Source organism: Oryzias latipes, chromosome 7 (assembly GCF_053564925.1).
Source record: "Oryzias latipes strain Hd-rR chromosome 7, Olatipes_Hd-rR_3.1".
NCBI classification, from domain to species: Eukaryota; Metazoa; Chordata; class Actinopteri; order Beloniformes; family Adrianichthyidae; genus Oryzias; species Oryzias latipes.
Window position 1 is genome coordinate 31,589,285 of NC_136243.1, and position 12,615 is coordinate 31,601,899.

General features: G+C 44.0%; 1 protein-coding gene across 5 annotated transcripts in view; it reads left to right on the forward strand.

Moving 5' to 3' along the window:
- Positions 1–12,615, forward strand: part of atp2b3b (ATPase plasma membrane Ca2+ transporting 3b) — a 58,317-nt gene that overhangs the window by 40,854 nt on the left and 4,848 nt on the right. For 3 of the 5 annotated variants that reach the window (XM_020704444.3, XM_020704446.3, XM_020704445.3), the window contains 4 exons: positions 463–676; positions 1,317–1,528; positions 6,137–6,244; positions 6,363–6,545. In XM_020704444.3, coding sequence (XP_020560103.1) covers positions 463–676; positions 1,317–1,528; positions 6,137–6,244; positions 6,363–6,545 — 717 coding nt within the window. Of the gene's footprint in view, positions 1–462; positions 677–1,316; positions 1,529–6,136; positions 6,245–6,362; positions 6,546–7,277; positions 7,438–12,615 lie in introns of all 5 variants that reach the window. The other 2 variants (XM_020704447.3, XM_011476786.4) reach the window with 1 other exon arrangement.

Here is a 12,615-nt window from a genome sequence, read left to right on the forward strand (position 1 = left end):
TTTATTTTATAATTGATTTTATGTTTTGGACAATTACCGGTGTGAAACCCGTTGAGACAGTTGTGTTGCAATATTGGTATATATAAATAAAATTGAGCTGAATGAATAGAAAACAAAAATGAGAATCTGTTATTACAGGTTCAGGAGTGTCACATAGCAATGTTCACACCGGCAAGGTTTTTGACCAAACTACTTTCTTCAGTGCTCAAAGTGTGAGTAGGTAGTGAGATAAAGTCCAAAGAGGCTTGACCCCAGCAGGGTTTGAGAACGAACAGTTTGTAAAAATAGACCCAGCATACAACATGTAGAACAATGTAAAGTGAAAGTGAGATGTAAAGATCTTTTTTTTAGACTTCAACGTTTGGATTTGACGTAAACTGTTCAGTCAACCCAGAAGTGTTGTGTAGAAATGCTCAGACAGAAACTCAACCACCGACTTAAAGCATACCTCCAACTTTTCAGGACTCCCCATTGAAGGCTGTCCAAATGCTTTGGGTGAACCTCATTATGGACACATTTGCCTCTTTGGCACTGGCCACCGAACCCCCCACCGAAGCCCTCCTGCTCCGCAAACCATACGGTCGCAACAACCCACTCATCTCACTGACCATGATGAAGAACATCCTAGGCCATGGAGTCTACCAGCTGGTTATCATTTTCACCCTCCTGTTTATAGGTGCGTAAACACAGACGGCAAGCATAAAGCACAGACTGGGGGGCGCATCATGGTTCTGCAGCTATGTGGGGGTTTTTTAACATGCACAAATAATTCTATAGCTTTCCCATGAAAACATCACCTCGCAATTTACCTTGTAAGAGTTCTTACAAGGACACTCATGAAACAGGAATTGTCAGGTCGATTTTATATTTAAAAAGAGCACAGAAAGCTTCACTGAAGATGCAGACAGACTCACAGCAAGCCCAGCAGTGCTCTGACTCACTGCATGTTGACTGTTGGTTATTATTTGTGTGTGGATACGTGCATGTCCTGATTTTAGTGCACATTTGAAGGAAGCACAGAGGGCCTCGTTTGCTCATGTGCATTTCATCAGGCGCAAAAAAAAAAGCCTGTGCTTCTGAGGGACATAGTGACGAAACTAAGAAACAAACGCATGAAGAGGATAATTTGTTTTGTCAGTTGAGTTGGGGAGGACACTCAAAAATGGTTTAAAATTTGTAACGTCTGGAGCAATTTTTGCAAAAGATCATTAATGGATCTGACATTGGAAAACAACGTGTAACCAGCCTGTTTGCTGCTTCATTGTAATCACTTGTTCTTTTTATTCTAATTTGTTCCCATGTTTCTTCCTCTCCAGGCGAGCGCATTTTCAACATTGACAGCGGCCGCCATGCTCCACTCCACTCACCCCCCTCGGAACATTACACTATAATATTCAACACCTTTGTCCTCATGCAACTTTTCAACGAGATTAATGCCCGCAAGATTCACGGAGAGAGAAACGTCTTTGATGGCATATTTGCTAATCCCATCTTCTGCTCCATCGTCCTGGGAACCTTCGCCGTGCAGGTCAGTCCATACGCTAAACCTCATTTATTAAGAAAATTTATTTTGTTGAAAATGAGCTCAGTTAGAGTTTAGTTGAGGTTGAAATACAGTATTGATTTGCCAATACAGGCTCACCTGCATTGTGTTCAGCTGAAGTACGGAGAGCAGAGGAAATCCAGTGAAGAACTGTACTCAGAAGCACAGACAAGCAGACAAAGACGTGGAGAGAAGAATGACATATTTCAAAGCTCTTTAGAGCTTCTCTGGGGAGAAACAAGAGAAGGGAGAGCTCGAGGGGGCGGCACTTATTTGGAGTATTGCAACAAAGAGAGAGTTCAGACGGATGTGGGAAAGAATGATTTAGAGAGCTGAAGGCTGGAGGCAAAGTTGGAGAGGTGAAGGAGAAGGGCGTCTCTCCTGTGCTGAGAGACAACATGTAACTGTAGGTGAGCTGCTCAGTCATGCCAACAGGGAGCTTTATGAGGGTGTGAGCTGATGTCAGTGTTACTGCATATTTTTCTGCAGGTGTAAAAGATCACATCTCAATTTAAAGAGCTTCCACTGTGGATTTACTCAAATTTGCTCAATTTGACTTGCAGGGGAAGTTCTTGTGCAAACTGTTGAATCCTGTATTTTTCATCACAGTAGCAGAACTACATCTGGACTGCAAGAACCCGACTGTTTTTGCAATTCTTTTTCTTTTTACTTCAAGCTTGAACAAAAATGTTTCCCATCACCACGTATTCAAAAATTCACCTAAATTTGCTCACGCTTAGTACCCGATAAGAATGAATTTGAGCCATAGTGAACGACCCCTCCTCCAAAATAATTGATGACGTCATGGATATCCAATGGCAGTTTGGGAATTATTATGGGATGGCCACAGGACCTACGGCTTGGCGGCCATGTTATGACAAAGTATGAAATTTAACAGTTTTCACATTTTCCCACAATATGGGAGGAGAAAACATTTGTTCGAGTGATCTTCATAATATTTCTTAAAACTTCTTAATTGATTTTAGTTTATCGCCTCATAACTTGTCAATCATCTTTGGGAAACTGTTGGAAAGTGCTGAACGAAACAATATGACATACGGTATGAACCTATTAGGAATCTTGGCATGGCTTGCCAAAACCTTCCCAAGACCTGTTTGTAACCCTCAGCCGACCAACAATTATTATGGTTGCTATGGAGATAAAACCAACAGAAAAGCCACCATTTTGAAAAAAGTGTTTTTTTAGGAATTTGTCGCATGCAGCTCTGACTAGGCTTGAAGAGGCAGAAGAGGAGAATGAGGGGCCTGAAGCAGCCTATCAGCCAATGATGATGGGTCAAAAGAGGAGCAGGTAGCGCCTGCAGGCCACACAACGCTGCTACTCGCGGCTTAATTTATGTTTCAGTTTTGCATTGTAACATTTGACATTTAGTTGTATTTTATTCAAACTAAAACCATTAAAATGGTTGGTTCATTTAAATATGTTTCTTATCATCCTTAACTGATCGTGTCTATTGAAGAGCATGAAGAGTGGAAAAGCAGTTGCTAAACACATACCTGTGGAGGTATGGTAGTGTTCAGGAGAGGTAGCAGTAGAGTTTCTGGCTGGTCTGTTTAACAAGATCTTAGAGGGTGAGAGAATGCTTGAAGAAGAGGAGTTCTTGTTCCATTTTAAGAAGAAGAAAAATATGCGGAGTTGTGGAAACTGCAGAAGAATTTAAGCTGATGAGTCACACAACGGAGTTATCGGAAAGAGTTGTGGAAGCTAGGCTGAGGTCAGAAGGGAACATTTGTGGGTAACACCATGGTTTCATACAGAGAACAGAACCACAGATGCAATATAAGCTTTGAAGATGCTTCAGGGGAAGAACGATAAAGGGTCAGAAGGAGCTGCACTGTGGGTTTGCAGATCTAGAGGAAGTCTGTGACCGTATACAGAGAGAGGAGCTGTGGTTTTGTACCAATCCGCTCTTCGGTCTTGGTCATGGTCATGTGGAGAGATGTCGTTTTGTTCAGGTAACCGGTTTAAACAGCCATTGTTAATGCAGGTGATGATTAGAGAGTAGAAAAAGCTTCTTAGAGGAGATGGACAATCTGTCCCTCAGTTAAAGTGAATCTATAATGAACATTACAGACCTCTCTCATCTTTTTAAGTAGAACAACTTACAGAATTGCTGACTGCCAAATATTTTTTGCCCCTCTGTACATGTAGTAAAGGAGGAAAGGAAGGTGGTTGGTGTGAGTCAGGAAGATGCAGGGGAGAGGGTTTGAAGAAGGCAGATAAGATGTTGTGGAAGGAAGCAGCCAAAAGACGAAGAACTGATAAAAGAGGGCTGCAATTTTTCTCTCTTCTATAAATTAAAGATAAATTTCCAAATAACAATAGCGACAACTATGAACATTGACCACACACACACTTAGCTGTGTTTGGTTCTCTCAATAGCATGAATGAATCTCTCACTGTGGGGAACAAGTGCACGCAACTTACATTTGCCTTAGATATACTTCGTGATATACTTCATTACCACCTGTACCCATAAGGTCAACCCCTGTATAGGTGCAGTCCGGTTGTTCTAGAAGAAGAGCAGAGGACACTGCATTGCACTGCAGTCAGAGACGTGTACAGCTCCACTGGTTCCTGGCTGTATTGATCCCGAACTACCATCTCTGGATGGAGTTTCCATTCTGCATACAGAGGGTTTCCTCTGAACGGAAGGTTTTGTTGTTTAGCACTCCTGGAACATGAGTGACTGTCAGAGTCAGAAAATGTCTGCTGCTCCCAGCATTCAACTTATGAGCCAGGGTGAGCAGCTGCAGGGATCTCCATCTTTCCTTGTCTGTTAGTAGAAGCCACCACTATGGTGTTGTCTGTACTCATTAATACACGACGACCCACCAGGAGGAAATTATGCGTTTCAGAGCCAAATAAACAGCCATTCACTTCAGAAAATGTATATGAAATGATTGCATGTGTTGACCCAATGACCCTGTCCTCTCACCAAAGAGCCCCCCCTTCCATCTGAAAGAGAGGCATCTGTTGTGTTTCACTGTCCCCATGGAGACACCTTGACGCCAATGCATCTAATCTCCAAGGGCGCAGTTCAGCCGTGCATTCTATTGATATTCACACTCACTTTGACCTGTGTGACCACAGCGTTTGTGAGGCCAGCCAGTGTTGCATTCCCCTCAGTGAAAGCAAACCCAACTTGTTTGTGAAGTTGATGTTCTGTGAAGGGAGAAAAAAACACTCCTCTTCAAATCTATCCTGAAGCCTAGATCCGCCACATGCGTTGAGAGCAGGCGTGAGTGGTCTCCTTCCTGACGAGATGATGCTGCACTAAGATGGATGTCAATACGCACTGCGACTCTCACTGCTTCCTGAGCAGACCGAGAGCTGCTACTGTGAATTTCACAAACACCCTCGGGCTCAGTAAGAGGTCAAAAAGGGAAAAAGAGGTATTCCAAACTAATATTTTCTTCTGGGTGGTGGATGTGTTGGAACGAGAATATTAGCATTTCTTGAGGTCAGCTAAAGTTGTCTAGACGAAGAAAAAGAATCAGTGATGAGTGAGTCTCAAATGCAGTGAGCTGTTTAGAGGCCGAAGGTCTAAACTTTCTTGTGGCCTCTGCTTCTTTGGCATTTGAAAGTATTTTCAGTAAAATGCCTTTTCAGCAAGGACTACACAAACTTCTCCTTTCTCCAGCACAGGCAGTCTCTTCCAGGAGATAGCAAACACCTTCTTCTCCAACCAGCCTGTGACTGAATCACACTCCTCAAACATGGTGGTGGTGTGTGTGTGTGTGTGTGTGTGTGTGTGTGTGTGTGTGTGTGTGTGTGTGTGTGTGTGTGTGTGTGTGTGTGTGTGCGGGCAATTTGTATCCTCTGTATATTGTTCCTAAAATCCATTCTGTCTGCATTTGATCTACTTTTTGATTTTTATTGACTGCAGGCAAGTCTGTGGAACTTGGAGTCAAACCGCCCTCTAGTGGTTGTGCGTCGTGGAACATTTTGTTCTGAACCACACATGCACAAGGACTTCTGTTTGTAACTGGGCTGACGAAGCAGGGAGGGGTCTAACTTTACTTGGAAAATTACAGACAAGTTTTCCATCTCAGTGACTGATGGATTTTGCAATCTGCCCCTTTGTCACTCTGCCTATACGTGACAGATTTTTCAAACAAAAACAAAAAAAATACTTTGGTAAAGAGATGTACTTTTGGGACTTGATTGGGGGGGCCTTGAGGAACTCCACCTTTCGAACCCAGTCTCTGTACCACTCTGTGAACATCTGTGTGTGTGCAGAACACGTCTTGAACGTCTTGAAGATTGACAGTTTTTGGGTTTTCACCTCTGGAGAGAGTGGACCTTAAGGACATAAGTTTAGGGCTTTGTCCTTGTAGTCCTGAGAATGGCTTCCTTATTGAAAGAGTCATAAGATTTGTGAGCTTTCTTCTAATCCAAACTTGGGGGATAGGCTAATAAAACTAATTGCTTGGCTTCACATTTGGAGTTAATACAAAAATAAGAATTCTGGCGTAAGATGCATGTCATAATGAGTATGAGACAGCTGTCTTTGTTGTAGTTTTTGCAATCTGACATGCCATCAACATCACCCTTGTGATCATATTCCAGATTGTGATCGTTCAGTGGGGAGGAAAGCCCTTCAGCTGTGCTCCTCTCAACATGGAGCAGTGGCTCTGGTGTCTGTTTGTGGGAGTTGGAGAGCTCCTCTGGGGGCAGGTGAGCATCTCGTTGTCCTGATAAACCAGGCTGAGCTGATTTCTAAACTAAAACGACAAGATATAATCGGGGTTCACCCAAAACCTGCTCAAAGAGAAACAAAACAATTGATTTTCAGGTGATTTCTGCTGTGCCAACGGAGCGGCTGCCATGTCTGAAGGAAGCGGGGCTTGGCCTGGAGCCTGGGGAGGAAGAAGGAGAGGAGCTGGCAGAGGATGAGGAGGAGATCGACTGTGCTGAAAGGGAGCTGCGTCGCGGACAGATCCTGTGGTTCAGAGGCCTGAATAGAATCCAGACCCAGGTACTGTCAGAGCTGATGTGCAGGTCCAGCAAACATCTCAGCCTGAGCCTTCACATGGTCATGAACACACAAGCAGTTTGTTTTAGGTGAACTAAAGATATGCCTAAATAAACTGCCTGGATCATGGCTTTATCATGCTAACCAAGCAGACTTTTGTGGAGATGAAGAACTCTTTGAAAAAAAGGCATAAGTTCTTACTCTTCAAAAGTCATCCTGTCTCATCCCGACTGTGCTGCTCTTCTGAAATGTGCCAAACATAACGATCCCAGTTTTTTCTCTTTCCACCACAGCTAGCTTTCTATTTTGCCTAAATCAAATGCAAAATGACTTTTCCTGTCTGGAAAGTGGTTGTTAAGATGCCGTAAGAGGAGATCGATTCTATGAATAAATGCGTGGATCACTGCAGCGGCACTTGTGTGTTGGAGTGTTGACACGTTGTGTGCAGGTTGATGATTAGGCCGCAGGTTGCCTTAGTGCTTTGACTGATTGATTATCTCACCACTTCAAGTGAGAGTGGACAGGAGCTGCACAAAGATTCTCTGCTGAAGTGCCTGTCTTTGCAAAGTGTGGTCAGTTTTCATGACGAAGGTTTGGTCTGAGCGTGCGCACAGCAAACACACTCTACTGGAAGGGGTCATGCATGTTTAGAGGTGGTTCCAATTACACACACGCGCGCTCAGACCAGACCATCCTGCCCTCACTCAGTGCTGCTGTTTTGTCTCTGTCCTGCAGATGGAGGTAGTGAGCACATTCAAGCGAAGCGGTTCGTTTCAGGGAGCGGTGAGACGGCGTTCCTCAGTGCTCAGTCAGCTCCACGACGTAAACACTATCTCTACCCCCTCTCACGTAGCTCTCTCCACTGCAACAGCCAATACCAGCCCAGCTCCTGGGAGTGAGTCCTCTAAAAGCATGCACAAACATCACACACACACGCACACACACACACTCCTGCAGTCACAGACACACTGCTGCCCTGCACGTGGACTTAAAGATCTTTACTCTCCATGGTTGTGCCCCCCTCCGGCTCGCTCGCTGCTCGTGTGTGTGCAACGTCTCTCCTGTTATTTTCTTCTTACTCCCCCTTCCGAACAGCACCCAGTCCTGACCGGCTGTATAGTTCTGGTCTGATCTGGTCTGGTCCAAGTCCAGTGTCTGTGTCAGGCCAGAGCTCATTTTGATGTTGAGTGTTGCTGGGTGCAGGAGGCAGCTGGCCGTTCTCTTCCTGGAGAGAAGAAGCTTGCCTACAAACGCTAAAGTGGCGCTAAAACCAAAAGTTTGTCCTCTGACCTTCAGACATGGACAGCCTGCGGCCCAGGAAAAGGAAAGGCAGCTCCTCCTGTTACTTTCTGTCTGTGAATGAGGTCAAGCGCGGTTACTGTGGTTCCTGCTGCAAACGCCTCTGTTGTAAAGGAGCCATCTTCTCTCAAAAGTTTAGCGTTCCTACTTCCATGTACTGCTGTTTTTCACTGCTATAGACGTCATGCTCATCAAACGACTCTCATGCAGCTTCTGCAGCTCTCTAGACTGTAAACCTTCGAGTATAAAAGCCCATACCTGTCTGCTGTTTTTACCAGAACACTTTCTCCCTTTTATTACTCTGACTTGTTTCTCCCTCCTGTTCTCCTCTCTTCTGCGCGGTGCTGCAATGGTTGTAAACTGGTAATTGTGACCGTATTTTCAGCTCCAAGTTTGGCCTCCGACGTCTGCAAAAGTCCGGAATCTTCTCTCTTTTTCTTTGTTTTTCCTGTCTTTCTTTCCAGTACAAAGCAGCTTTCCTGTTTGCAGAAACTGAATTGTGTTTTGATTGTCCTTCATACGTAGAGCCGTTCTTTTGAGGAAGTATTTAGATTTGACTGGATCTAAATACGGGCTCCTGTAGAGCATACTTGATAAGATTTCTTTACTACAGTTCTCTTCCATTTTGTAAAGATTTTTTTTCAGATATATTTTTCTTAGTCTCTTTTTGTCCTTTACTTCATCCCTTTTTGTCATCTGTCCTCACTAGAGTAGCTTCCATCCATCATTTTCTTCTCCGTTTATTTTGTATGTCAGTTCTGCGTGTGCGTTTTTGAGAGCTTGTTAACACACAAGTGCTTTCGTGCGTGCGTGCGTGCATGTGTGCGGTTGTGCCGTCTCTTCATTTAATCGCCTTCATCTGCATTATCAGTTGCTTATCCTTACCTTTCTTGCTCCTGCCGTCAGTCAAAAAATTAATAAAAATCACCCCCACCCCCTGCTCCCCCGCCCCTCCATCACCTGTAGGAGTAGAAACACTGGGCTGACAACTTCTTGTTGCTGTCAAGCTGCACGGTCATGAGGAGATCACCTTGGCTTCGTGCTTGGATTGCCTCTTCCTCCACCCCCTGGCAGATCCAGTTGTAAATGTTTTATCGTTTCTCGGAGCTGCCTCAGCGGCTGCCCGACCACAACGAAGAGACATGATAAAAGAGGCAGGAGAAGGGATGTGCAGTCCAAGTATGAAGCCCAAGATCAGGTTTTCCTTCCGTCAACTCATCACTTGCTTTTTCATTCTTCATCGAACTTTGTTGACATGTGGTCTTTGACACGTGCAGACGAGGTTTGGACTCTTTAGGGAAAACACATCGACTTAGGAAAAGCAAACAAACTGTGGAGGAACCATAAAGGAGCAACGTGATGTCTGATGTAGACTGGGTTCTTTTACTTTTGGCAGTCAGACACTCCTCCATACATTATTTGCGCTTTTTATTTTACAAAAACAAGTCTGGCAGATCCAGAAGTCTATTTTATTACAGAGCACATTTCCTGCAGTACAACACCTCAAAGGTAATCATCCACCACATATGCACATCAAACAAACAGAAGTCCATGAAATCCATTCAAAATTCAAAACGTTAACAGGGCACAACAGCAACATAAGCAAGTGGAAAACTTACTTAAAAGCAGAGCTAAAAATATTAGTCTTAAGCTTTTTCCTGAAAAAAAAAAACTTCCACAGTAGATAAGATGTTTATGTCCTCAGGCAGGCCGCTCCACAGTTGAGGAGGAGGCTTTGCCATGAGACATTTTGCTGACTACATTTATGTATTGTGGTAAAACCACAGTTTCATTTTTGTACTTAGCTATCCAGAAGCAATTTGCAAAAGTAAAGTTCAGGAGAGAAAACCTGTTTTTGTTCAAATTGGCAGAAAACAGACACACTTAAAATCCCCTCAAATCCATTTAGCTCAGTTTGTACTAACAGGAGAATTTTGTTATTCTGTCTGCAATGACCTTTGTATTTAGGATTATGTTTAGGAAAATATCTTCCTTTTTGTGTTACAATTAAATGTTTTTTCTTATCTATTTTCATTAGAAATTTCCCAAATTTCACATTTGAATTAAAACTTGGAAAAGTTTAAGCTCTCCTATAATGAAATGGATGGCTTTGTCCCATGTGTAGTGGCTGACCCATTTAGTTTTTTTACACAACACTGCTGATGTTTGTACTATCAGTCACCTTAAACAAACTTTGGGATCACACAAAGGCATATTTTAGTTCAAAACATCGAGGAAGCCTTTTTGTTCTGGAATTTTTACACACGGTGCACTGAAAGATAGAAAAGAAAAATCAGAGCTTCAACTACGTTCACTTCAAGCATTACCTAAACTCAGGTCAGCTAAATGTTTGTTACTGTCATTATTTGAATAACGTGGAAATATTAAGTCATTTAAAAATGTAATTGTTATTATTGTTATTTTTATACCTGTCAGAGTCCAACAACAAGATCTTTTTAAATGTTATCAGCACAGACTCAGATGTCCTCCCCTGTTGCTAGTCCATTTAGCTTGTCATAAAGCACGGCTGATGAGGCCGTACTCTGGTGGGAAATAAAGAAACATAAGTTTCTTTAAGTAGCTAAGGTTCCATCCACTTATGAGTTTTGACATCTTGCGATCCATCTGAACCTACCATTGACTGTATATGAGAATTAGACTCACTGACCCCTCCCCCTGGCGTTCCAAACAGGAAGTGCCCGCTGGCTCCAAAATCCCATAGACTTCTGTAGTGAAATAAACAGCAATTATATTAGACAGAACAACCATTCTTGCTCTGCTACTTTTTTCATATTTTTGCTAATCCGGATTTCTTTTTTAAATATTTTGTCTTTGCTGAAAGTTATTCAGGTTATCAGTCAGATGCCTCAATAAAAGTAAGTGATGTCTGTTGGCCCACACATCTAAAATTCAAAGCTTTTGACGGATTTCGTGTAGCCCACTTCCATGTGGTAGGCTTCTGGACTTCCAACCAACTCACTTCTGAAAGGTGATAGTGGTTGCCATAGGAACGATGACTCAGACCAGTTTGGACACTGCTTCCTGAGGATGTCTGGCTCCAGCACGGTGGCATCCGTGTCTCAAAAAAAACGTGAATGAATTAACTTTATGAGATTAGAGCTGGAAGTAAACCACTTTCTGTGGGGGTTTCTATGGATCCAATTCTCAGATACAGTCAATGGAATCTAGATCTATGCTGTGGACTCAGCTTGTTTACTCGTCAGCCTGTGGATCAGTTAGATTTCAGTCTCTGGTCCTGAGTTGATGCTAAGGAAGGTGTTTGCTTTATGTTTGCACTTCTGAGCGATTTGGAAAACTAGATTCATTAACATAATCTGCCTCACAGCTTCTCCCGTTTTTACGTTACAGTTCTTCTCATCAACCCTTGTTTTGCTCACAGCAGCCTCTCAACCTTGCAGCGCCTCCTGCCTCCTTGTTCTTTAACCATCATCGTTTTTCCATCAAGCGATCCTGTAAGAGCTGACAGGGAGGGAGAGAGGGAGACAGAAAGGAGGTGCGTGGGGGAGATAAGCGTAACCCAGCTGTGCCCTGACCTCCTGACCGCTCTGGTCACTCTTTCGGGCGCCTTATACTCGAACGTTTACTTCTTCTTTGGAGACAAAATGAGAAGAGAAAAAAAAAGAGCAAAATGAGAAAGTAACGCCCTGAAGCCTTCTCAGTCTGCATGAGGAGTTCTTCTGCTGCCTGACAGGCTCTTTGGAAAAACAGATAAGCACTGAACCTACTGCTTGACCGTCTGTCTGTACGTCAGTCTGTCTGTACACCTGTCTGTCTCAGTCTGCCACATGAGCCAGAGTCATATATAGAGACATCCCCCTGGTTTGACCAACTGCAGCAGACTCCATCCACCCGTCATAATCACAGTTTGGACTCCGGTCAGTTTTTATTCAATGTCAAACTGTCTCTATGTATGGCTCTGCCTGCCACTGCCTGTCCGTATATCTGCACTGACTTGTGTTTCTTCTGAGCTCATGCCACTTCTCCTCTGCTTGGGTTTGGGAGGGGTGCATGGACCGACTGCAGTGGCAAAAAGGAATGTTTTTCTGCACAAGATACACCTGCATTACACGCGCGGTGCTCACTGTGTGTTTGTGTGTGTGTGTGCGCGGACGAGCGGGAGCGGATTTGGTCGAGCATGGCGTGGCTGCCTCTCTGACACCTTTGGAGCAATCACCTTCTGTTTTAGTGATCCAACCAACCATGCTCTTTTTCTTCATCTCCAACAGCGGCGTCATTTACAGCTCCACCATCACTGTAGTCTCTGCTCTTGTCTGTTTCCTTGCTGCATGGCTGCAGTACACTCAGCACCTGTGCATGTGAGCGTGCATGGAGATGCGGGCTGACAGCTCAGTTCAGTTGCGTATGAACAGATTATCTTGAAAGCAGCGCGGCGAGTGACGGATGTGCATGCAGATGTCCGCCTGCAGGCCACAGAGGGCGGAGACGGCGTCGGCTGCTGCATGCTCGCTCTGTTACCATCGAGTGTTTGTGATCCTGCAGACTTCTTCTTTCACTCTTGATGAATTTAACACGCTTCTTCTTCATTTGTGCCTAACAACCACGCTCACCGGTTTGTGCATGTGGTGTGGCTGTTCCCTCATGCACACTGCATTACCAACCGCAGACACACAACAGCCCTCGTGCATCTGGAGCTTCTGTGTTTATGTGTGAGTGTTGCTGGTGTCTGATTGGTGCGTGAGAACTGACAAAGATCTGTCATCAGTCAACACTTTTTTTCCCCCCTCCATTTTTG